At 38.7% G+C, this 27350-nt stretch overlaps 3 protein-coding genes across 3 annotated transcripts; 2 read left to right on the top strand and 1 right to left on the bottom strand.

The window, feature by feature from the left end:
- The first annotated feature begins 3371 nt into the window (after window positions 1-3371).
- LOC147869735 (exocyst complex component EXO70A1-like) lies at window positions 3372-5791 on the top strand. Its single transcript, XM_087332604.1, has one exon. The coding sequence runs from the start codon at window positions 3456-3458 to the stop codon at window positions 5457-5459; it is 2004 nt and encodes a 667-aa protein (XP_087188730.1). The 5' UTR covers window positions 3372-3455; the 3' UTR covers window positions 5460-5791.
- Window positions 5792-15824: 10033 nt separating this feature from the next.
- LOC147869736 (uncharacterized) lies at window positions 15825-17948 on the top strand. The gene has a single exon (XM_087332615.1). It carries the CDS (start codon window positions 15904-15906, stop codon window positions 17158-17160), a length of 1257 nt encoding a protein of 418 aa, XP_087188741.1. The 5' UTR covers window positions 15825-15903; the 3' UTR covers window positions 17161-17948.
- Window positions 17949-18363: 415 nt separating this feature from the next.
- Window positions 18364-26059, bottom strand: LOC147869737 (uncharacterized). The gene is made up of 10 exons (XM_087332626.1): window positions 25601-26059; window positions 25227-25427; window positions 24659-24781; window positions 24527-24564; window positions 24355-24436; window positions 20677-23868; window positions 20265-20423; window positions 19832-19942; window positions 19595-19737; window positions 18364-19095 (listed from the first exon to the last, which is right to left on the bottom strand). The coding sequence occupies exons 1-10, from the start codon at window positions 25673-25675 to the stop codon at window positions 18837-18839; spliced, it is 4383 nt and encodes a 1460-aa protein (XP_087188752.1). The 5' UTR covers window positions 25676-26059; the 3' UTR covers window positions 18364-18836.
- Window positions 26060-27350: the final 1291 nt, after the last annotated feature.

Here is a 27350-nt window from a genome sequence, read left to right on the forward strand (position 1 = left end):
TTTGTTTAAATAAATTTAGAAATTGTTTTCAAACAATCTTTTCATTTTTAGACTTTATTCTCACATTTTAGGAACATCTTAAAAATTTTAAAAATTTTAAAAAATGAAATATTATAAATTTTTAAAAAATTAAAAATTAAACCTATGTTGAAAACCGAAACTGAACCACGAAACCGCAGTTTTTACAGTTTAACGATTTAACAATTTGGTTCAGGTTTCAAAAATGTTAAACGGTTCGGTTTGGACCCTCTTAAACCAAACCGTTGTCGATTGTTAGGTATGGCAATATTTGTGTGGTAGTAGAAATGGTAAATATTTCCCACAAAGTGTATGTAATGATCCCTTTGGATAGGCTTCAATGATGGTCACTTGATTTGATGAGGTGGTATGGTTGGTAGGGACGTATGCCCCTAATAAATGTGACTCAATGTATTGGATTATTGTGTTCAATACTTCAAATCTATGAGCGTGCGAATCACGTTTATTTATGAGTAATTTAAATGTGTGTTGATGCATCACCGTTGGACTCTACATATGCAAAGGTTGTAAAGTTAGATGTATGGAAAAGGTTACATCAAGGTAACCTTGGGTTTACTTTTCAATCTACACAACATTGGTCATCTTGGAGTAGTATTTGGTAAGTGATGCATGATGAATATTTTATGCCTAGAATTCCTTTACATATTGGTTGTATAAGATGCGATCAAAGCCAATACCTTTGGATTTGGATCCATGGTAGTCATCTCTATCATGTTTTGTTCATATTTGGGGTTTTTTTTGTGGGACATCGGGAATCCACCTATTGATTGCACCTTAATCTTCCATTACACTTTCTTATTAGTCAAATTAACATTTTTCCTAGCTCTGTGGGGATATGGGGAATCCATCTTCTTCTTCTTTTATAAAAGATTTTCTTCAATAGTATTAAGAACACAACGCCCAAAGGCTAGAACTTGAACCTAGCTACCAAGAAGGTTACAACTTTCTTTATACACTAATATAAATATACGAGGATGTTTATATTTGTTGATATTCAAAGAGTCCATGGAAGTCGATATTGCCATTGAGGCTCTTGAGCTACCATTGTAAATAGGGGCACCTTTTTCCATAAGTGAAGAAGCTTTTTCCTTTTCTTGTTCATAGTATCTGGGGAACCCTGCATATTGTCATACTGACCACGGACTACAGCCAACAAGTTCTCCCATAACTCAAACAACACATCTAAGAGATGAATGTCTACCCCATCATAAAGTCGTTTACATCGATATTTCCATAATACCCATAATGTTATTGTGGACATAGTTTTCCAAATTTGGACGGATCGCACCTACTTTCGAGGTTGCTGGAAAGGACTAACTAATATCAATCTTCCATTATGTATTGTCATTGCCTCATGAACATCGTTTGCCTCATACAACATTAAACCGGAGTGTAATACTCCCCACATCGTTGATCCCCATGAGAATAAGCAACCTACATTTATTGTTAGGAATAAAGACACGACTTCCTTCCATACTTGTTGAGCAAAAGAACAAGACCATAAGACATGGTTGGTAGTCTCTTGAGGTTCATGGCAAATGGCACATTGCCGCAAATTGGGTGTCACATTCCCTTTCAATGCATGACCAATTGGTAGAGCCATATGCACTAATAACCATCGAAAGAGAATAAATTTAGTTGGCCCCTCAAATGACCATATCCATTTCCAATAGGTTCTCAAATGCAAAGTGGAAACACCCCAATTGGTCCAATGTTTCTGAGCCGCTGGTATCTTTACATTATGAGAGAGCAGTAATGATCTTCCAAGTTTTACTGAGTACTGAAAAAAGGGGACCTTTACGATCTTTTCCCCCAAGGAGTGTGACCAAAGCCAACCCCCTGGATCCCAAGTTAATCTTGCAACATGATCTTTTGAATATAACCACATGATATCACACATATGAGCAATTGATGGATAAGGATCAAGGATCCATTTCTTTCCGGTTTTAGCAACCACTCTAACTGGTGCACTTCATAAGTCCTGTAGATAATTGCAATGAAAGGTATAAGATATGGGGAATCCATCTTGTTTTGGCCTTGGGTACAATTGTTAAATCAATGCCAAAATGTTTAGAGAAAACTCCATGTTAACAGGGTAGACATTTGTTATTGAAAAATATGTAGGATACAATTTCTTATGTCCAATGTTGTATGTACATATGTCCATGTTGATTTGGGAAACTATAATTGGCTAGAAAGAAAGTGAGACTAACTAGAATGTTGGAATAAATATGTATGCTCAAGTGAGAGGAAACTTTTCCTTACCAAAAAAAAGAATACACAACTTGCCTAGAAGCTCGTTGAGGAGAAAAACAATGTTGATTAGAGGCAAAACAAGGTTGATTTCGAGCACTTGGTTATATGGGGGAGGCCTTCCCATAAGTACTTAGTATTATAACTTTAATTATATCATTGATCGTGGCCCACCGCCAATGAATGGTCAAGAAAAAATGCATAAGGAACTTTAGAAATAAGCGAGGTATTGAAAAGCTATGAAATGAGGATATTAAAATATCAAGCCTCACTAGACTTCTCGAAATATGAAAGTAAATTAGGTTAAATTAGATTTCACATGAACACGAAACGATTAACTTTTCGTAAACGAAAGAAGAACTCACATTAATCATTTATCATATTCTATTGAAGCTATAGGTACTAGGTCATGAACAATCTCCTACTGCATTGTGTCATTACGAGTCATTCATACATTTTCAAAAAGTCAGCGTTGAAAAAGAGGCACTTCCGAAACTCTTCCACACTTTGATGAAGGGATAGAATTCGTGAGGGAGAGACTTTCGGATTCAATACGCAAAAAATATCAGTAGATTCAAGATCGATTCGAGCACAAACTCCGTAGTAATTGAGGCCAAGGAAAGAAGATAGATATGGGAATAACATTTGCGGTCTTTTTCTTTGTGTGATACTATATGTACATATGATGGACTTAAAGGAAACTGGGACGGGGTTTGAAGAGCCCTGAAGGCCATCATCGAGTGCGGATCTCTAGGGGGTGGGTGGGTGGGTGTAAGAGAAAAGTGGGAAGCTATTGGGGCCTGTTACGAAGGGGTCAGAGGAGTAATGGCCAGCCTCACCCAAGTGATCGAGTGAGCGGACACGGCATATCCCATTACATTATACATAACATACATATACATAAATTATAGACATGTGTATTTCATAATGTTCTTTATCCAACTTACTAATTCCGATTTAATTTTACCGTGTCTAGACGCGGAGATAGCCGCGGTCCCAAAACGAAGACTCCGTCTGTCTTGCCCCTCTGCCCCCCTCTCTCCTTATTTTGCTCTGCATCCACGCTCTGCCTTCAACATCTAAATTCCTATACCTATACATACATGTAATACTCCATTATCATCATCATCATCATCATCATCATCAGCATCATATAATTCTCCATGCCCCCCTTCAACCATGACCATCAACACAAGCTTCTCATCTCTGCACGCTCCGACCTCTCCCAACGCCTCAGAGAGCTCGCCTCGATCGAGGAACGATTAATCCACACTCACACCAGATTGGTTGGAATCGATGAGAAGGTCCCTTTCCTCCGCTCCGCCATGGCGCCCATCCAAGCCCGGGCGTCTGTCGCATCGGCCCTCACATCCCAACTTGATGCTGCCCTCCAACGAATCCTGTCCGTCATCCACACCTTCGAATCGATCCACACCATCCAAGGGAAGCTAAATGCAGAAGATCCGAAGCACGACCTCCGCAAATACTTGGCTATGGTTTGCTCTATGGAAAGGTATCTTCAAACGATTCGAGATATCTATCCTCCATCGTTGGATTCGTTAGATGAGGTCCTCGATTTTCTGGTAGATACCAAACTTCTCGATCCTTATAGCCTCAGAATGCTCGGCGAACAGCTCCAACAATCCAAATGCCTCAATCCCCACCAAGAAATGATAAAAAAGGACCCTCTAAAAAAGGCATTGCTCAAGTTGGAAGAGGAATTCGAGAGGCTTTTGACCGAAAGCTTTAGGGTCATAGACCTTTCAAAACATTTAACTAGCAGTACTGGGGCAACGGCAGATGGTCAAACTTCAGAGCAGAATACCACTAAATCCCCTATCCAGCATGTGGAACTAATGGATCCTGATACCAGTAACAAGATTCTAGTAATCTCGGATAGACTCAAGGTGAATGGAAGAATAGAGTATTGTCTTGAGGTTTATAAGGCAATAAGGGTGAAGATCGTGATGAAATCGATAGTTACTCTTAAACCAGAGTACCTTAGAGCTTACTCCATGGAGGAATTGAATGGTATGGTGTGGGAAGACATCCGTGAGAACCTCTCTCTATGGTTGAAACATGTGAACGCCATTGTAATTGTGCTGATGGCCCAAGAAAAAGAAGTCTGCGAGAGGGCTTTCCATACCCTTGACCCTCCCGAGCGAACAAAGTGCTTTGCCGACATTGTCAAGAAATCTAATATTTCCATCTTCTTCCGGTTCATAGAGTTTGTGGCATCAACCAATCATCGGCCCCAAGCCATGCTAGTCGGATTGCTACACATCATCCAAGGCTTGGGGAATATCAAGTACGAAATTTCCGGAGTGTTCGAAGGATGCCCGGACACACTGAAGGAGATTGAGGCGATGCACTGGACCCTGTCATTCCACGTGTTGAGGGTCTATCGGATACTCGTCATCAACACCGAGACTTGGAAATCACAGGTGCCAAGTGATGGCGGGAAGGACCTCAATGCGAGTTTTGTCGTCAATTACATGGGAATGATATTCCGAGACTATAAAGGTGCGATGGCGGAGGCCTTGAGATTGCAACAACGTGGTGCGAAAGCTAGTGGGGCTGGAGCTATCATGGTTTCGAACCTCCAACATGTTGCTCTTAGCATTATGGGCGCGTTAGAGAAGAGCCTCGAACACCGAGCCTCAACGTGCTACGAAGATCCCATCTTGGCACATATCTTCCTCATGAACAACTACCGACACGTCATTGTAAGATTGAAGGAATGCGTCCAACTCGCCGATTGCTTAGGGGAAGATTTCAAGACCAAGTGGAGGCGCAAGGTAGATCTCAACATGAGGAACTACATCAAGAAGGCATGGGAGAATGTGATTTCGAATTTAGGCAGAGAAGGGTTGCACCCAGGAGGAAGCCGAGGTGTATCGAGAGACCTCCTAATGAAGAGGGTAAAGGCTTTCAATGTAGCTTTCGAGGAGGTGTGCCAAAAACAAGTGCGGTGGGTGATTCTCGATGATAGTCTTAGAGAGAGTGTGTGTCTCGAGGTAACCCAACTACTTGTTCCGACCTATCATTCCTTCATGCAATCATATGGCTCTTATCTGGAAGAGGGTGTGCCTCCACAACATAGGGTCAACAAATACACAGGGGACATGCTTGAGGACATGGTGAGAAGTCTTTTCCAAGGGAAGTAAATTTCCACTTCATCCTACGATGATGACATGAAAAGAAAAGAGGATGGTAACAATATTATAGGTGTAAAAGAGTTGTACATGGACACTAGCTCCCTTGTATTGCATGTGCTTTTGTTTTAAATCATTTTGGGTAGTAGTGCTTCGATATATAAGCCACCTTGTGCCACATGTATATTGAAATATATATGCTTGACAATGCCTACCCACATGTATATTTTAAAACTTTGTTCTTCTTTTTGCAACTCTCACATGATGGTCATTGGTCCATTCCATCTTTGAGGTGTAATATAACTTGTTTCATTCTTTTATGAAAACTTTCTATGTTGAAATCATTAGAGTGAATAAGTGGTATTTCAAGTTTGAGAGTGATAATGAATGATTCAAGAAAGATAACTAACGTTTCGAGAATGAAAAAACTCAAAAATAGCACTTGTAAAACTTAATGGAATCGGATGTGAATCAACACATTTACTTTTCTTGATGACTTAATGATTAGTATCCATATATGACATTTTTCTCATACAAGGGTGCATCCTTTGCATAGCTATGAAATCCTTGGTTATCTACAACAACCAATATGTGAAGATTCAGCCTGAACCCCGCAGGTTGTGTGGCAATAGCTTGGTGCATCTGCGTATGCTTATGTTGATGTGGCAAAAGTATTTATGAATTGGGTGCAAGGAAAGCAAGGCCAGCCACAATGTTGGAATAGAAATCCAAGGTGATGTGATAGAAAGGCTACATAAATTGTTGGAAGCAAGCAAGGATATTTTGTCGTGTAGGATCAAACTCTCCTATGAAAGCCAATAGTTAGCCTTGGAATTTCAAATGTCTATTTGGACATGCACTCAAATCATGTGTATGCTATAGGGATTTCCCAATGTAAACCAATGCTTATTGTCAAATTTACCACAATATATCGAATTTTACTAAACATCCTTTAATTTTCATAAATGTAATTAATGCTAAGCAAGCAAAAGTTACTAAATTTCTCCAAGATTGAATAAAAACTAAATTAGGATAATTAAACACTATTAAATATACAATACTTCTATACATACATAATCAAGAATTATTCAGCGCAATTAGCCCTTGAGATTGGTTTGTGAATTATGTTGGCAAGAAGTAATTGTATGTGGATTAATGTTTAATTATACACTCATATGGTGGTTTTTGGTTAGCCATTACAAGAAGTATCAATGCATTGATTAGCACATAATTACACGAACTTGTTATTAATCAAAATTGTTAAGATGTATGGCATTTAGGCCATTTAAAAAATTCAATCGCTTTTTTGCCATTCATATACTTACTATGGTATGTTGAGATGTTTTTTAAAATGTTCTTTAACAATTATCTTTGCCATTTTGAAGCCATAACAATGGAAAATTGTTTGTTGTAGTTCTCTTTAATATCGATGCATGCTTAACTAGAAATATTAGAGAGTTTGTCCGAAAAGTTTGAGAGTGAAAATGGCTCTCCAAGTTTGAGCGAGAGTGCCTTATATGCGTTTCATAACAACAAAAACACATCTAAACACTCGTGAATGAATGAATTCGATGCAAAAAATGCAACTATGACTTGCAATTGATTTGGGTACATCCCATGCTAGAGTGTCACAATTCACTGGCAGTGGTTACTTACGACAACTTCAAGACAACGTTTGTATGAACTTGATACAAACATTGTCACTGTTCTTCTGAGCCGGATAAAGTATTTCAAGTTATTCTACTCGTTTTTCTTGAGCCTATGCATTAGCTCTTACGCGTACATTAGCCCACATATTAACCCATCTTTAGTAGAATCTACACCTAATTCTCACTAATCCGATTTTTTCCGAACTCATTTTTGTCACACACATTCACTCATTAATTGGCAACATATAACCTCTTCCTTAAATATAGAGTTGTGTGTTTGGCTTTTTGTTATTTTGTCTGTGTTTTTTTCACATACTCCCTATTCCATCAGTCAATGGAGAGTTCGCCAATGGATTCCATCGAAAACCAGGCTTTCCCAGACGGTTAGTTTCTTCCATAAATTCACAGCAGGATTGTTTGCAATGGTTCTTTCTTGATTAATCCTAGAAATTAAACAGAAACCCTAAGAGTGTCTATCATCGCCACATCTCTTAACAAAAGAAGGATTTGAAAGACAATGTACCGTTGAGTGTGAGATGTCTAATTCAGAATGATGTGGATTGAAATAAACCTTAAAACTAGAAAAAGTAAATGCTCTAGAAGATATCGTGGAAATGTTGATGGAGGAAGGCATTCCATGAAAGATATCAGAAAGACTTTGCATGGAAGATTCTTAATTTGGCCAGCTTTAGCGTTTGATCTACATTTCATAACAATAGATGGATCTAAATTGTAAGCAAGAACCCCCAGAAGGACATTGCCAAAATATACTTTTGACTGTAAGAATGTTTTGAAAATATACGAGTTAGTGTAAGATGACATAGTGATTAGAAATAGCTCCTAAATACTAGAAAAACAAAAAGCCTGTAGATGTCTGAACATTGACGAGAATTTAAGATAAATCAGACCTTTCAATGAAGGTACATGCTTCACATTAGACATATATGGTTTGAGAAGCTAGATAAAGGATACACGTAGGAGGAGAAGGGACATTGAAAAGAAGAGAATACTATGGGAATTGGTCTCGTAGTTGCAAAGAAGACAATGTGGCATTGCTAACATTTAGCATATTTAGGTAGGTAATCTGTATTCCCGTGGGTACAGATTGTTGCATTCGCTAATAGATGTATATCAATTTAAAAAATAATCCTCACTTCTTAAGAGAGAACTATAATGCAAACATCTTGTCTACGCCAATTTACGCTATTAATGTTTTGGAATTTAGATATAGATATGTATGAAAAATGATTACCACCAAAGTATTGGAATTGTTAATTTTAAACTGCCTCATTGCACCCCAATAACTAAAGCATAGAAATGCTTTTAATATAAAGGCTATTGTAGTCTAGAAATGGATTAAATCTTCAAGTCTACAACCTTAAAACTTTTGGAAAATAAGGTTTGGATTGAGATTATGCTAATGATTAATGTGGGGCAGAACAAAACATATCTTTTCAATGTCATAGATTAATGCCTACAAATCGTCATAGTGTTGTGTCTATTACAATGAAATTTGTATGCAATATTAACATGCGGGTTGAGGACTAATGTTTCTTGAGCTTTTCATTTGTTGTCTAAGCTTCTGCTTGCAAGTTTGTGTGCAAAATAATTATTAGATTTTTGTTTGTTTATAGTTTTTGTACACTCCATGCGAGGTACTCATTTTCTTAATTATAGATTTCATGATCGAGTGAATCTCTTTAGTAGTGAAAGAAACTTAGTAATTGGGGCCTACACATATATTATAGCATATGTTTCCAACATACTATGTATATATATGCACATGTATACTATGCACGTGTATACTTCTGTTCATGATGTAAGGTTTCCACTGGTCATGATGTTCTATGCGTGCTGTCAAGAATTGATAGAACCTCAATAGGCGAGAAGTTGTCATTTGGCTTTTAAGTGAGAGTCTAAGCACGCTAGATGTCATAACATGCACCTCTTATTCCCCAGAGAAATAAGGATTACAAACTCATTGGCCCCTCAAAAATACCTTTAGAGCACCGTATATGCTTGCCCATCGATAGCTGGGGATGATTTTCTGGCATCAAATTGTGATTGTGACAATGCATGTAGTATGTGAGAAAGTTCATAACAATCTATGTTTTTTGGACTTTGATGGAGCTCCATGATAGAAACTCCTCAGGATGATTCACCATTATCACAGATTGTATGAGTAAAAAGGATCTTTGCTATTGATATACTTTTGATATAAAATTTCCATTTTTTTAGGATTGTGAAGATGGTGGGCTCCGTTTTGTAATCTATTTTTGAATATTCAGAGAGAATGGAATTGTTGTATTGGGTTAATGATTGTGTCTTTATACAGAAGCATCATTAGTGGCAGTGGACAGATACCGTCATACCAAAATTGCAAAACAAAATTCAATAAGTTGGTGCACAAATCCTGGCAGGTGTTTGTCAAGAAATAATATGGTGTGTCCTTAATTGTTAAACCCTAAACTTCAAGAATTTCTATTCAAATTCAATTATATTAGTATTGATCCTGCTTCCTTTGTCATTTAGAGCTCCGCAGGAAAAAAAGCTCACGAAGATCTAGGGGCTGCAATGAAAGCTACTTAAGTGAGGTTTTTGTATTTACTGATGCTGATTGACTTTGTCTCTAATTTAAGCTGTTAATTACTGAAAGAATCAATATTTGCAGGAGTTTATAAAGAAGAAGTTGAAGGATCAAAGTGAAGTGATGGCAGAGAAGATATTAAGAAAGTGAGCTTTGCCGAGAAACATATTACCACAATAATCACTGCAGTTCATCGGCTTGCAATGTTTGGTATTACTTATCATCACAAAATTGATACATTTAAGGTGTAGAGCTAGCAACTGCCTGTTTAAATTGACACTTGATGTTGAATTTTGTAGTATCCAGGTTATTTTATGCTATTTTTCTGGTCATGGCATGTTTCCCTAGCAACTGTCTGCTAAAATTGACACTTGATGTTGAATTTTGTAGTATCCAGGTTATTTTACGCTATTTTTCTGGTCATGGCATGTTTGCCCCCCTGAGCTTTTCGTCACGCACTTTTTGTATTGTGGGGTTTATATGTTTTGGCGGGGGTTCAAACATGGTAGTTCTATGAGACAAACAGTTAAAGAGCTTCTCTCATCTTTTACAGTTGCCCAAAAAATGAAGGACTGCAGATTGAACATTTTGAAATGAAGTAATGAAATTGCAGAAAGAGAATATATTTTGTAACGCTAAAGGGGTTTAAAAAAGTTAAGAAAGAAAAGAAAAAGACAAAACATTTATCCACTTTGGAATGAAATTGATCAGTATCACATGGCGTTGGGAAAGAAATGGCATGGCATTGCAGCAAATATTATTTTTACCATATCATATCACATAACCTTCTAATTACTTCTGGCATAATGAACTTCAGGGAGGGGGAATCAAGCAATGATTTCATAGCCAAAATTCTAGGTGCATTTTTCGTGTAATTTTGAACCTATCTGATTTCATATACCATGACAACTTTTTGCCTTTGTCAGTGGAATGTCACAACAAGTGTTAACATGTTAAAAGATATCCCATGAGAGTCAGCCAAAAGATATTGACCATTTAAACCCCACCAAGACAAGTCAGAATGGTAGTTTTTGTGGACTTTTAATTACTGTTTGAGTTTATAAATATGAGAGATAGAGCTGCTTGTTTGTTTGACTGGCTCTTTAGATGCTCCTTGAAATACATTTTTCTGAAATAAATGGCATAAATGCCACTCTGTTTCTATCCTGTCTCGTTTATAATACTAGTTTTTTCTAGACAAGGTTATCGCTTTAATTTATTGAAGTTGATAAATTGTTTTGTAATCCTACTTTGTGGATTAATGTGTGTGATTAATTTTCTAAAGCATTTGAAGCAGTTAGCGACTTCATTAACCTCTCATTTTCCTGTCAATATCTACAAAGTTCTTGTGTAATTTTGATAGGAGGAAAAGTGATTGTACCTGGTTTATGAAATTCCTTTGCTTATAGATATATATGGTTGGATATTCGGGCTGGAAAATTAGTACTACTTCAAGTGCCCTCACTCAGTTGTCAGGATTATGTCGGTTTATAAATCTTTACTTGATTTGTGTAACTCTTCTACAAGTATTTGTGGGCAATCTACTTTGAACATCATAATTATGAGGATAACAATATTTATTGCAGAATTCTGCTTCTGCAAACTATAACAAACTTGTTGGCAATGAAAAGCGAAAAACTGGAACTCTGTTTAAGGTATCCCAAGAATTGTTGATGTTTCCTTAAAATTTGTTGGTGTTTCTTTAAGAATTGTCGAGGCTTCATTTTCGAGAATGAACCTGAGAAGTGTTCAACTTGTCCTATCTCTGAGAATATATTTTCCATTTTGAAATATACCTTTCCCCATTGTTAACAGTGATGTCACACTTGAATTACAAGGCTATTAGTGGGAATACGTTCTATGCACGATGGAGTTATAATCAGTACTGTCAACACGTTTATGGTGTACGTTTCTCACATATTTCTGTTTTTGGGCAGGTTCTTTTGTCACAGATGGAATCTATTGCAGATACTTATAGAGCTTTATTACTAGAAACAACCATAGCTGACTTTCGATGCTTTGTGATGGAAAGGTATCTTTTGCAACAGTTACCATGATGCATCAAATTATAAATGCAAACGTAACACATTGTTTACTTTACTGGTGAATGCTATTGCTACACTTGTTAAATGCAATCCCAACACGCTGTTTTCTTCAGTTTCATCGTCTTCTTTAGAGGGCTTGAAAAAGGCAGAGCAATAACTGTTTCTCTACTATTTCAATCAACATGCAGCATGTGGACTGAGCTGACTTAGTGCAATACCATCCATAGTTATATCGTTTGTTGTTATTGGGGCTTCGATTCCTGCTGACCAACCCAAAGAAATCTCCTGTGGATGTGGGGCTCACAAATCTCATGATTGCCTCCCTGGTGCCCGACGAGCACTCCCTGGTAAACCTCCATATCAAAAAATTTGGTAATCCTTTTGATCTATATGGTGCTCACGAGGCTCCATGGGTGGATATGCAATGATGGGAAGTTGTTTCAGCAGCTGATATTGTTTGGTTGTTTGTTCGAGAGCATATTGATATTGCGCCTGTGCATATTGAGGTGTTGGATTTGCCAGTGCCTGTTGATGTAGTAGATGGTATATGGCTGTGCACTATGACCACAACGGTTTTTCAGGTAGAGATTGAAGTTATAAATTGCCCATTCTACCCAGCGAGGACAGGCTGTGAGTTCCAAATGTCGTGGCATACAGTGCATTCCATGACTAGGCAGAACTTTGACACTTCAGTTGAGATTAGGCTTTGGACAAAGATGTGCATTTAGAGGGGGCTTGACTTTGTTTGTAGTTCAGGTCCAAAATCTGCTCCATCAGTGTCAAGCATGTGGTTGGCGATGTCCATAAGTCCCATGCGAGTGTGGAGGGGTTGATTGATCATTGACATCAGGATCTTCTGGGGTCTGCTGCCTGTGGCCAGTTGGGAGTTGGCTCAATCTTGCTCAAACTGAATGATGAACTATGACACTCTTGTGGAGTAGAGCTGATGTGTTAGAGAGGCGAAAGGCCTCTTGAATGGAAAGTTTCCTGTCAAACATATGCCAAAAGGCAGTAAAGAGTGTGTCACAGTGGGAAATTGGCGGCTTGTACATCAAGGGATAGCCTGCACTTTGTATGATTCAAGAGGTTAGTGTTGATAATGTTGTTGTGTTGGGCCAAGTGATTTGCAGTAGTCCTTTCACAAAACTTGTGATATGGATAGGACATTCATAACAGTGTCTGGAAAACTGGGATTGGGAGATATCAGAAAAGGGGAATGGAAGGTGGGGAAGGTGTTTGAGGTGCCGAAGATGATATTAGACTGCTGGTGTCACCTTGAATAATGATCGAACTCCACATTTGACGTGAGCAGAGATGCTTTCTGAGGGTGATTCCATACGACCTTGAATAATGATCAAACTTTTACATTTTGACATGAGCAGAGGTGTGCCGAAGATGATATTAGACTGCTGGTGTCACCTTGAATAATGATCGAACTCCACATTTGACGTGAGCAGAGATGCTTTCTGAGGGTGATTCCATACGACCTTGAATAATGATCAAACTTTTACATTTTGACATGAGCAGAGGTGCTTTCTAAGGGCATTCTCTGCTTCACTTGATTGAATATTTTTAAATGTTGACGGAATGAAATTATGTGAACAGTTGCACAAACACCTACAAGGGCTTATGGATGATGTCGACGCTTGGTGGGGTATTGGTTAGGCCTTGTTGGTAGTCAACCTATTAACTGACTAAATAACTTAACAAATAACAATCTAGTTCATAGATAATAGAAAATGTTCTACATTCCAAATTTGCTTGGTGCTGTGGATTGCATTTGTTCCAACTGCAGGGAATCAGCCAGAGCTGCAATCTCACAACCATAGTTGTCAAAACTCTAAATGCTAAACTGTACCTCATCCTTGAACTTTCAAAATTGGATATCAAATCTGCATATTTGCATGACGTCAACACTAACCTCCACAACTTGAATCAGGTTAATCTCTCAATCAAAATCCATTTGGTAATAGATACATCTGAAGACATTTCTACATTGCAAACATAAACATTAATAGCCATAACATCTTACCATCATCCCCATAAGCCTTAGATTACATGAATCCCTTGCACTTCTTCGAATTGGCTCACGTGAGTTATATATTGAGTAGTGTAGTGGCATTACAAGAAGCATGAAGGTATGCAAGGTATGAAATAAATACATGGTGGAGAACAAAACTCATTTCTCATGAATGTTGGATGGGTGTGATAACTTTGGTGTCATATTCAAATCATTGAAAGGCAATGAGTCATTGAAAGAAATTCCTCATCAAGCAACATTGAGACTCAATGGTGTCTCAATAAAGCAGGAGTGATGAGACTCTAGACTACAATAGTGTAGATAATGGTGGGTTGAAGCATAAGTTTATTGACTTTAAACAAAGGTGTTTCAAATTTGGAGGTGGTATTCCAATTGATTAAATGTAGCTTGAAAGTTGACACAATGTGAATATAGAAAAAGGTATTTGTGTCATTACAACATGCAAGAAACATTATCTACCACCCCACGTGCACATGCAGAAAACTGTGGGAGAATGTAAACCGTCGTCAAAGGATGCCTTAACATAGAGGTTATACCTTTGACCTTTCTTGTTGACCAAGTTATCTTTTAAGACACAAGATAATAGAAAGTTATGTGAAAATCCCTTAAATCTTCAAAACCTTAGATCGGCATTTTCTTGAATGAGGTGCACCTTTCTCCCAAATAGAGTTCTTGAGATGTTTTTTGGTAACACTTTTGTTACTAGTGGTAACAACATTCATGACACTATCCGGTTTCGAGCAATAGTCCCGTTCTCCTTTCCTACAGATGTTTGTTCCCCATCCCTTCCTTCAATCAAACACACAGTTTGCGGAAGTTGACTAGTTTGGTATAGTGAGGGATTCGAGGCTTGTGGGGGGGTAAAGTCACGTTGGACTTGGGATTACACACTTATGAAATAGTACGTCATGCAGGACAGGTGGATGATTACTTGCTTTTTAAATGTTGAATGAAAAAACAAAAGAGTTTTGGGTAGAGAGAGAGAGAGAGAGAGAGAGAGAGCACTTTCAAAAGTGATAATGATGAAATGGAGGAGATTCTAAGTGGACAAAAAATAAACTGTTCTTCAAAATGTGTGTGTGTGAGAGATAGAGTGAATGAATGGGCGCGTCCCTTTTTTCTTCTCGATCTTATAAAAAGCAAAGGAGAGAGAGAGAGAGAGAGAGAGAGAGAGAGAGAGAGAGAATCTACTCTAGAAAGAGGGGGAGTACGAACCCCAGCCCTGCTGCCAAAAGGCAAAAGCATGGTAAAGAGAAAAGCAACAATAGAGAGAGAAATGAATGGTGCAGATCTACTCCTTCACCCCCATCCCCCCGCCCCCCACCCCACCCCACCCTACCCTAAAACACCACACACTGGTAGTAAGTAGTAGTAGTCAAGTCTACTGTCCAGAAGACTCCAGATATATGTTGAGAAAGAGAAAGAGAGGGGGGGGAGGGGAAAGGCTCAGCTACTGTCTCACCGGGACGCATCCCACAACTCGAATATGATATGTTGACTAATGATGTAGTTAGTCATATCAAATTAAATTTAAACAAAGAAACAGCGGAAAATGAAAAGAGACCATGTACAGAGAGAAACATACATACATACTGCTCTGGAGTCTGCATATACATATACATATACATATATATACATATACATATATATATATATATACATATATATATATTCAGTATAAGGCGAGATTGATTGGGGAGCATAATATATGTACAGTATATATAATAATATAGTATGAATCCTAACCCAAACCAAAAAAGCAAAAGGTGAGAAATAAGGAGGTCGGTTTCACACTAGTTGCGGCCCACACTCTCGCACGTGTGACTGAGACTGACTTACCTCTCTGTCTTTCTGTCTCTCTCTTCCTTCGTCGTTTTGCCGTCTGTTGCTGATGTTTTTGGATACCCCTCCTGTCTCTCTCTCTCTCTCTCTCTGTCTCTTGTGTGTGTAAGTAAGTGAGTAAGTGAGTGAGTGAGTGAGTGACTCTGCTCACAGCTCGCCTTTGTTCTGCTCTCTCTGCTCCTTCTTACATGGTGCTCTCTGCTTCTTGCCGCCGCTGCTCGCGACAACCCAAACCCAAGCCAAGCCAACGCCGCCTCCGCCGCCCTCTGTAACCATTCCCTTCCTTGCCCACATGGCCGGCGGCGGCGGCGGCGGCGGCGGCGGCGCCCTCGCTTCCCTGGCTATCGGTCTCTCCGTCCTCTTCGCTGTCTTCCTTGCTGCCCTGGCTGCCGAAATCTACTACATGCTCTGCTGCGCCTCCTCCCCCTCCCCTTCCCCTTCCCCTCACCACCCATCGCCCTCCCCACTCAAGCGCCTCAAGCTCCTCACCGCCGCCCACCGCCGCCGCCGCGTCAACAGCGTCCAGGTCGTCGACGCCGCCCACAAGGTCGCCATCCTCGACTCCGCCCCCGCTGGATGGCCCCTACAGTCTCCCGCCTTCTTTGCCGCCAAGTCCGCCTTCTTCAATTCCGCGGCTTCTTCTCCCCTCCGCTATGACCACCATGACCACGACCACTTCCTCCTCGCCAACCAACCCTACGGCTTCCTCTTCACCATCGCTGAAGAAACCAAAGAAGAGATGGAGCTTCAGTCCAGCGGTCAGCTCGTCGTCAACATCAATGTTGTAGGTGGTGGAGATGCCGATCCATCGGTTCCCGGGCCGCCCCTCTCATCTTCTGTTTCATCTCCCATCCTTTCATGCCGTGTTCCCCCGGCTGACCCCGTTTCCCCAGCACTTCCTTCACACGACTGCGCCCTTTCACCACCAAGCCCTGCTGCACAAATTATTCTAGCAAGGCGAAGCTTGGATAGTGTCCCCCTCATTACTGGCAGCCCTGGAAGCAGTGCTGACACACTAATTCTTCCTAATTCTTGCAGCAGATCAGATCAGACGAACATACATTGTTATTCACCTGATTCAGCGTGGTCGGCCAATTATATTCCCCCCGCTACCACCGCAATTGCAACAGATTCGGCACGTTCACTATCAGACAGGATAACTAAGTCACCACCGAGTAGAGAAAGTGGCGGATCGCCGCCATCGTCGTCAAATTCTTCCGACACACCGTTCCTCACCCCACTCTCATCGCCAGCAGATGTGACTGCTCATCACACGCTTGCGAGATCGCGGTCGATCCAGTACTCGGCACTATCATCGTCAAATTCGGGACGGTATCACATTGAAATGCCATCTGAAACATGGTCACATTTTTCACCAGGTGTTGATTCTTCGTACATGTATGATGATCATGGAACACTTGGCACACTTTTCCGACGCCCATACACCTCTCCATCAAGGTATTCTCCCCTTCGCCCCACAGCCTGGTCTGGCCGAATCACCGATTTTCGAAAATGGAAAGTTTTTCACAACTCCTTGAGTTTGTCCTAACCTCCATTGTTGGGCCTAGATCCTGAGTTTGTATAATTTGCAACTTTAGTTTTGGTTTACTAGTGAACTCTCCATTGAGCCCCATTAAACCATCACGGTGTGTTTCCCACTCATGTACACCACACAACCAACACCTTGTTGTGAACCACAAAACCGTGGCCTTCATTGTGTACTCATTCCATGAAACTCTATCAGATTGTCAAATTCTTTGGTCTGCTGTAGAATGCTTTATTCACTAATGATAGAGTGGTCTCATCAGGAGAAAAAGTGATTGTTTGGCTCAACCTTGTTAAAGTAATCTTTGATCTTTATTTTCAAACTCTACATCCTAAGTGAAGCCCCATATTAAATTTGATAGTGACATGCAACATTTGTTTTCTATGTTGGTGATGATTGATCACTCATTGCCCTCGCTTGGTCTCGAAACTGGCTCTGCTCATCATCTTCGGTAAATCCTGGACATAAGTGATAAATCTTTGCTGTGGATACAGATTTATGAGGTGGCTGGATTTCTCATAGCCAATTCATGTCCTCCAGAAAGTTTTGTTTGCAAGCATGATATGGATCAACCAATGTAATCCCTATATTTCTTAAGATAAATTAACTGCCATCGCCATGATTCATCACCGTACTCTGGCTGAAGTTTTATTGTGTGTTGTGTGTTGAGAAGCAATTGTTTTTTGACTTACAATTTCTAGGAAATGGGTAGTGTTCCTTTATATGAAGCTTTAAAATTGTTTATTTATGAAATCGTGTTGGAAATGGAGAGGGTGGAAAGATTTGTACAATGTGAAACTTTTCATCACATTTCTGTGCATATATGAGATCTTGAACATTGAGAAATGATGTGGTATGTGCATCCATGGATCAACTTGAACATTGGATGACATCAACTATGCTCTTGTCGATAATCTATGACCATTGAACATCATCAACTATGTTCCTGTTGATCATTAAGTATGACCAAATCCCAATGATGTTTTAAAACTTTGAAAATTACTAGAAAATGTATATGGCACTCATTGGTATATTCTATCTTGTGAATAAGATAGAATCCACAACCTTTTTAGCATCAGAATACATACTTCTGCAAAGATATTATATGTTGTAAGGGTGTGAAATCTTTCATACCTTTCATTGTTTATTAGGAGCATATCCATAGATGGGGACAATCAAACTGAATTTGTAAATAACACCAATCAATAATATGATCTCGAGCCAAACCCCTTAGTATTGGGGGTAAATCAATGTATTTGCAATCATATTCATAATGTTTGGGAAATGTTACGCTAATCAAGTATGTTCTTTTAGGACCATTACAGAATTGAGAAGCCTTAAGAATATTTAGAAGCTAGTGTAACATACCCAAAGTTTGACATACAACCATGGAGATTAAATGCCAATTGGGCATTTGAATTTAAGAAATTTCGATACAATAGGTTGGGCTAAAGTTTGTAGAAAGGTTGTGGTAGTTGCTTTGGTCTTTAAGACCATATGTACATTGAATAAAATTTGTGTATGGAAGAAGATCAAGTGGGTAGTTCAGTCATTCCAGGCCCAATACCTGGTAAGCCATAGGTTGGCAGTTCAACTCCCACCCACCATCGTTTCAACTTGCAAATGGACATGCAAGACAAGATAATAAAATGAAATAAACATTTTGATTTGAATTTTCATCAGAAGTTGGCACTCTTTTTAGACATCAACTTCCTTGCACCTTGAAGGGTCTTGATTGTCATGACTAACTGCCCTCTTTCAGCTTCCACCTCCGCAAATTGGAGGCTCATGTTGAAGTATCTATCCTTCATATCCTTGAGTTCATCATTGAGCATCAAATTTTTTCTCTTTAAATCTGCCAAATCATCAAGGATTTGCTCTGCACTACCAAGGTTCTGTAATGCAGCATTATGAACGTTCTGTTGCTGCGAAAAAGCACTAAAGATGAAACAAGCAACAAAGTTAGAAGCAAATCTTGAAGAGAGTGAGTCAGAAAGACCATGATTGGAGCTAAAATGGAAAAATTAGTTCCCTACAGATTTTGGTTGATTATCTAATCTCAATCATTTTTCTAAGGTGGTTTTAATTGACTGCGACTCTGCGATAGCCAACTAATACTTAATTTATACACACAGGTGGTTTTAATTGACTGCGAGTCTGCGATAGCCAACTAATACTAATTTATACACACAAGTGATAGCCTGGTATGTTCTTCCGTGGTCCACAAATTCAAACATTCTTTCGACATCCAACAATGTTTACCTTTGAAAAGTGATATTTGAACATTTAATATGCAAAAACGGAACTAAATTCACATTCATGAAAAATACAAAGATGGGGTAAAATATACTAGTAGGAGATCATTGCATTTATATGACACAACTGGAAGATATGTTTTTTGCTCCATCCCTACATAGACTTCATTGAATATATATACCTTTGAAGCTGTTTCTTGTACATGTTATTTGCCTCCAAAACTTCTGCAAGCTCAACCTCCAAGCTAGAAATTTTTTTCAGGATACTATCACTAGTTGCTGCAGCACTGAATTTAGAGAGTGCGTTGTCAAGTTCTTTTTTTTCCTGAATGTTAAATCAGTTGAATGTATAAGTTTTAGTTTAGACAATCAAGTAGCCAAAAGTAGAAAGCAAATCGTAGCAACATGAGATTACATACCTCTTTTACATTTTCCAGTTCACGTTGCAAAGATTCATGTAAACATAATTTTGCAAGAAGCTCAACCTGTCGCTCAGAAAGTACAGCATTTTGGTTCTGGAGACTGTCAAGCTGCAAAATTCAAACGCAATCTAAGCTTTTTTGAAGACATAGATCCAATAAGAAAAATAATTACATAACCCAAAATACAAACGAGGATGGATGCATGGTATTACAAATATTAGAGTTTGGAGCACATTGAGAATCAATTTACTAATATACTGAATATTTCTCAAGAGGATTCATGATGTTATTGTTTTAACTTTCAAGCTATACATTTCAGTCTGACGCTTGAAAGTTCCACCGTGCATCAGTCAATATGTCTAGGAGCATTTCATTACAAAAACATTTCTTACTAATGTCACCATACAATGCAGATCATTAACCACTTTACCTCTTGCAAGATTTTATCCAAATTCGAATTGGAACATTCTTTCATGAGCTGTTTGTTAGCAAGTTCAAGGTGTTCAATCCTCAAGGAAAGCTGAGAATATTGTTCCTTTAATCGTTGCTTTGATATCTCCAGTTCATCTGCTTTCTTCTTCACCTCGCCCTAACAAAAGTCCAAATATTTTGAATGGTTAGGTAAAAGCACGAGAACACCTCAAACTTTTGGATGTCTACCAGGATACCAAGGTTTCCAGAAATTAGAAGAACATCAATTTATAGTAGTAAATTTTGCATTGCATAGGGGGTACACTAATGTATTCTGGTAAACATCCAAATATCGGGGGTTTTTTATTGGTGTTCTCTTAGATAAAAGAGGATCATAGACTAAGACTATGCATATCCTGTTATAAAGTCACCTCTAAAAGCTTGACTTTCTCTCGCAAATCAGCTGCTTCTTTTGCTTCTCGAGTTGGAGGTAGATTAGATAATGGACCAACCTTGTTGCTCTCCCTTGAAAGATACCTTGCAATGTGAGAAACAGGGCTTCCACCATTGATGGAAGATGCTTCCTTATCTCTCAGTTTCTTCTGTGATAAAACAAGTGCATTTGTCTGATGTGCTAGTTCCTCTTCCAAAGAGTAAATCCTCTTCTTAAGATCTTCCCTTTCAACGTCCTGTTCAGAGAGTTTGCGTTGATTCTCAGCAATTTGTTTCTTCAGTTTACTTACTTCATTGTTTCTCTCTTTAAAGTTTGCGTCCTCTTGGGACTGCAACCTCTCTTTTAACGCTGTCAGCTCTTCTACAGTATTTTCTAAAGATACCTCTACTTTGTCTTTTTCTTTCTTCAAGGAGGCAAGAGACTTCTTTGTTGCTTCTTTCTCCTTTTTGTGAAATTCACATTCAGCACTTTTGTTTCTTACCTCAGATACCATCTTCGCATATGTCTTCTCTTTATCTAGCTCTGAAACTGTGCATTTTGCCTCCAATTCCATTATCTTCTGTGAACAATCTAAGTTTTCATCTTTCAAAAGCTTGGATTCCTTCATGACCTCTTCCAAATGTTTCTTCATATTTAACTCAGTCAACATAGCTTCATGCAGCTTCAGTTCCAAATCCTCTTTCATGGTTGAAGCTTCATTCTTGACCAGATCCAAGATCTCTTGCGATTTTTGAAGAGCTTCCTCTAGCTCAACCTTTTGAGCTTTCAGGATTAATACATCTGAAAGGGTCTGCATTTGTTTGCTCTCACAATCAGAGACATCTCTCATCAACTGATTTAATCTCTCTTGTGATCTTGTCAGCTTTTCTTCCAGTTCAGCCTTTTCTTTGTTTGCATTATCAGAGGATAGATATTGGTCAATAATTTCTTGTTTCTGCTTGACTAACACTTGAAGAGAGGCAATCTCATTGGCAGCACCATTGTATTGCTCTTCATGATCCATAACTTCTTTCTCTAATTTCATAATGTTTTCCAAAAGCTTCGCCACTTGAGTTTGCAAATTTGCTTTCTGACCTTCAAGTTCTGATATTGTTTGTTCCAAATGGTTTCTAACCTCTGAATCAGATTCCAATTCACCTTCTAGTTCCCTTATTTCATTCACCAATGTATTTGTGTTTTCCCGGGCCCACTCTATATCCTCTTGAGCATTCTTTAATTTCTCTGACAGCTCATCATTGAATATTTGCAAACCTTTCGAGATTGTTTCAAGTGCAGATTTGGAAGATTTAAGGGAAACTATGGTTTCTTCTAAAACAGACACATTCTCCTCTAACTCTCTGATTTGAGATTGGCAAGTTTTGTTCTCTTCTTGTAACTTGTGAATCTTGTTCTCCATTTCCTTCTCATGGTTTTTGAATTCCACTATTTCATCCTCCCATGCTTTTAGTTGAGTTAGATTCACGTTCATCTTTTCAATAAGCCCTGAGTATTTAGCTTCATCATCGCCACACCTTTGCAAAAGCTCCACACTCTTTAGCTCTTCCAGAGTTAGCTTCTCCTGTAAAATGCCATTAAAGCTCTTCACTTGAGCGATTATGGCTTCTGCTTCTTTTTTTGCTTCTAGCAAATTGGACATCTGTTCTTCTAGAACTATCTTTTCTGCCTTTGTACATGAGATTAGCTGTAGTGATTCCTTATATTTGCTATCTGTAGATGAAAGACGTTCCTGAGTATCTGCTAGTTGCTTCTTTAAGGTTGTGAAATCATGATCCTTCTCTCTCAAGCTTCTATTTGTCGTCTCTAGTTCTTCCACTTGCTGTAAGACATTCTTGCGGTCTTCCTCGGCTTTGGTTGCTTTCTCCTTGAGCAATCTGAGCTGCCCTTGTTGCGATGAAAGCAAAGATTTCTCTCTTTCATGACTCTCATTCTCCATTTTTAAGGATTCCACCTCATTCAACAAATTCAAAGTCTGCTGTTGAAAGACCTGAATCTCTTCCTTTTGCCCATCGTTCTCCCTTTTCAGAGCCTGAACCTCCATCAACACCTCAGAAGTATGCTCATCTAGGCTTTGAATTTCGGTTTCCAAGCGTATGTTCTTGGAACGAAGCATCATAACCGAAGAGTTTAAATCATCAATAAATGTCCTGCTGCTGGCCAGCTTGATTTCATAAGATTCTTCACACTCTTTCAATTTTTCCCTCATTTCGCATACTGTTTCTCTAAGTTTTTCTACTTCAGCTTCATCGTTTTCATTGCTTTTGCTACCGATCTTCATCCTTAGCTCTGTAATTGCACTTTCTAGCTGAGAAATTGTGATGTCCTGTACTTTGGCTTTGTCATTCGACTGCTTCAACTGGGATATAAGATTCATATTTTCCTCTGTAAGTTCCTTTGAATCACATTCGAGCTCCTCTAATTCTTTCTTAAGGGCATCTACAGTATTTTTTAGGTTTTCATTTGCAATTTCCAGACCTCTTAAATCTGAACTTTGAAGCTCTGCATCCTTCTTTTCCTGCAATGCCTTCTCAAGGTCCTGAATTTCTAATAGCAATTCTGAATTTGAATCCTGGGTCTTTCTTAGCTGAAGTGTCAAATTTGAGTTCACATTCTTCTCATACTCTAATTCTTCTTGTAATTCATCACAACTCCTGATTTGTTCAATACCCATCAGATTCAGTTTGCTTGCACACAACGACTTCTCCTTCTCCCATTTGAGACTCTCTTGTTCTTCGGATAATGTAGTAACCATCTTTTGCAATCCTTCATTCTTAGTTATTTCTTCTACAAGCTGCCTCTTTAGTGCACGAATCTCTATATCCATCTCCTTAGTTTCGTCATCCCTCAAAACAGCTTTTGATTTTATAGTTCTCATTATTGCTGAATCAGCAGCCTCTATATCTTTGCTTTTGTAATCACTCCATTCAGTTAAAGCTAACATCTCATCGCAACTGGAATCACTTGACAGTGGTGATTGGATTTTTGAATCTATGCCAGTCATCCCAGGGTAGTATTGAAAACCATTCGGCTCCTGATAGCTACTTATAGAGCTCGAAGGTGACATGAATACCTCATCCCCCTCTCTCGCAATGTGAAACCGAGATTCACTACGGTCTGGGGTTAGAGGAACCTCAATTGAATCTATACTGTAGCGAGGAGGAAAACAATCATCCTACAAGAAGCAGAAAAACATTCTGACTGTTTTTAGTAGGAATCATCATTAGTGCAATGCAATTAATAATGCCAATTATTTGTAGAAGCCCTCTGTTTTTCATTCAAGTGGGATCATATCACCTCGACTGCCCGTACATTACAAGGACAGATGTTACAACTCACTCATGCAATAATGGAGACAATCAGGCCAGAGGGCCATTTGCTCATGGAAGACCATTTGATTGGCCATAATATAGATAGTTATGGTCTTGACGTAAGCCTAAGCTAAATGGTAAAAATAGGATTCAGGTGGCCTGAAATTAAGGTTAACTTGTATACCTAATTGTGTAACCCTTAAAGTTAAGTCTAGATCGTGGTTATTAGCTAACCAGATTTTGGCAAAACTAATCACCATCAGCGAGCCTCTGGGTTAATTAACGTCATTAATGGATGACTGTGTGTATGCTCATATCCTCTTCTCAGAGATTAAAAGTATAATACTAACCTTCTCTTCCATTGCATTATTTTCAAACCCATCATGCAGAGGAACTTCATTAGATGAATTCTCCCCCTCATCTTCAAGCTCCCTGAGAGATATTATGAATGTGATTACATATACATTATTTGCTTGCATCAAAAGCATAAACATAATAGAGTAACAAGATTAGATTTCATACCTATTAACGTCCTTCTGCATGTCACGTTTTATCTTAACCTATCCAGACAAATCCATATAAAGATCCATTAAGATTCACATTGTGTAACCATATCATCATCATATCATGTACGCTTCATGAACTATGACTCACATGTAAAAGGCTGCCAAAATTACAATTTTGCAACGGTAAGGACAAGGAAACTGGTACATGGGCCAGAGTATATTCTGTCATATCAATAGTGGCCTCTCCGAGAATGCCGAACCGAGATAAACCCTGAAATTTTAAAGAGAACAATGATGTGATCTTTCATTCCAAATAACCTCCAGACTTTACTTGAATCACATCAATGATAAAATCTTTCACGCCAAGATGACTACATATTAAAAATCTAGCCTAGTGGCAACAAGATCCACTTCAACAGGCAGAAATTAAATCTGGGTAACTCTGCATAGAACCACAATTTTATAAAGATCTTTACTAGCATTTCAACCCCAAGATAATTAGACTTGCTTCTGCAGTAAAAGCAACATAATTTACCATAGAAATCACCTGTTTATAAAACTCTTTATTTCCATTCAAAATACAAATATTCAATAAAGCAGAAGGTCATTTTGAATATAAATTGCAAGAACAAACGAAGACCATCCATCCCTTAAGCAATGCAAACCACGACATTTAACTTGATCTCCTAAGGCATGAACTTTGCAAGAAAAATTACCATAGAGACCACCAGTCTATATAGCTTTTTATCGGAACTTTTGCCATCAATATCCCGAGAAAGAAATGTGGATTCGAACACAGGATCTGACCAGAAACAAGACCCGTTTTTCACTATCGCTTTCCCTGTTTTGGCAATAACTTTTCCTGTTTCAACTGAGACCAAAGATACCAAGAGTTTGTCCCATCCTCGCCGGGGAACCTACAATATCATATCATCCAATAACTTGACCACATTTTCATCTAAGAACCTCACTAATGTAGCATACATTAGCTTGGCCATGTTCACCAGACTTAATATCCAATCACTTGACTACATTTTCATGCATGCAACATGAGATTATGCGACCCAAATGGAGTGCACTTATAACTTACCTTCGTAGCATGAAATTCAAGCTTAAAAGTAACTTTCTCCTTTGTTTTAAAAGGCTTCTTTTGAGAGGACTTCATCGTATTGAAGAAGATCAGACGACCCAAACGCTCAGCTATAATTCCAATTAATTAACCTTCATATCTATCTAGAGCTTGAACAATTAATGTACGTGAGCCAATTTGGGCACAACGTGGATTTCTGATCTGAGGTTAGAACCGTGTATAAAGAAGAAAGCCATGGTCTGCAACCAAAGACCGAATGGATTTGCAATGATGCAAGAATGCAATGGCAGAGAGCCTAAAGCAGCTGGATTTCGATTAAAACTGTAGCCTTCACGTGAGAAAAAGAGAGAGAGAGAGAGAGAGAGAGAGACTCTTGCTTCTTGGTAATGTTTCCTTTTCTTCCTCCAAACCTTTTGGTTTTGTTGAAGAGAGAGATTGGGACGTTGTGAGCCCCACCATGAATGAAACACCCCTTTCTTCAAAGTGTTCTTTTGTAAAGACTTTTGTTACAATACTACGGCCTAACGAAAAATGATGACAGTTTATATATATATATATGTACATATATCCTTACAAACAAACAAAAGAATGCAAATGATGCTGTGATGTGGATTGAAGACCTTCAAGGGGATTCAGAGATGACTGTTGTTGGATATAAGTGTGGTGACATGCAACAGCTATTAGCCTATGATTGCTATGCTATCCCTATATCCCCATATAGGGATGTGGATATGGATATAGTATAGAACTTCCTTCCATCAAACCTTTCCCCCCAATCGTATCAATAAAATTCACCACAGTTATTGTCATATATTCCTTTAATAGGCATCTCATATCTCTCTTTTTCAGTAGTTCATTTACCAGATAGAGAAGTTTGTCTCTTAATCGAGCCCGTTTTCAATGCCCTAAACATTGGCAATCACATCGTGTCGATATCTACGCCATCACCCCAATAGTTGGATCTTCGTTTTTGTCATGTCCTTTTTTCTCACCTCTACCCTTGTGTCGAGCATTATATATCTATGCCTCAACGCCCACTACTTGTATGTATCTCGTGAAAAGTGACATCTTTTAGTTGCTTATGTGCATATGGCATTAGCATTAACTAGCATGATAAAGCCCATAGTTTCCATAGGTTATAAGGAATGAATGTCTATCTCGTGGCATGGCAAAAGTAGTCAGTATGAGTTTAAGCAACTATAGCAAGGTAAAAAGAAGCTTCATGTTGTAGGATGTATCTAAGAGATAACTTTGATCTATTTGAGCTCATCAAAATTTAGGGGGGGACACTCCTTAGATTTCCAATTTCATGGTATCATTGTTTCATGCGTAGGGAACATAGTGGGTGTTGTGACCACATCATACTCCTACTCCTAGTTTGTAACGACTCTATGTTTTCAACCTATTAATTACGTCATACTTACAAGCAACATATGTGCATTGTTTATTATTCACATAGATTATTTGACAAGGGAATAAGTGGGCTTGGTGGGTGGATCTCCAAACACATGCGGCCTAATCAGTAGAGTTCTCTTAACTCTACCTTGTTCTTGTTGAGGTTGGGAAGTTTTTGAATATATTTGGCTAAGAAAACACTCAGAACGTGATAACATGTTTCGTATATGTTATAATGCAGCCACACCAGAACATTTTGGCTTTTTAACACCTCTTGTTATTGGGATTCTCAAAACTCCTAGAAGTTATTGCTTCACCCTTCATGCTTTTGTATCGCTTTTTTGGTTGTTTCCTT

The sequence above is a fragment of the Azolla caroliniana genome, unplaced genomic scaffold, assembly GCF_043228905.1.
Source record: "Azolla caroliniana isolate FFs.n. ecotype wild unplaced genomic scaffold, voAzoCaro1.0.p SCAF_1, whole genome shotgun sequence".
NCBI lineage: Eukaryota > Viridiplantae > Streptophyta > Polypodiopsida > Salviniales > Salviniaceae > Azolla > Azolla caroliniana.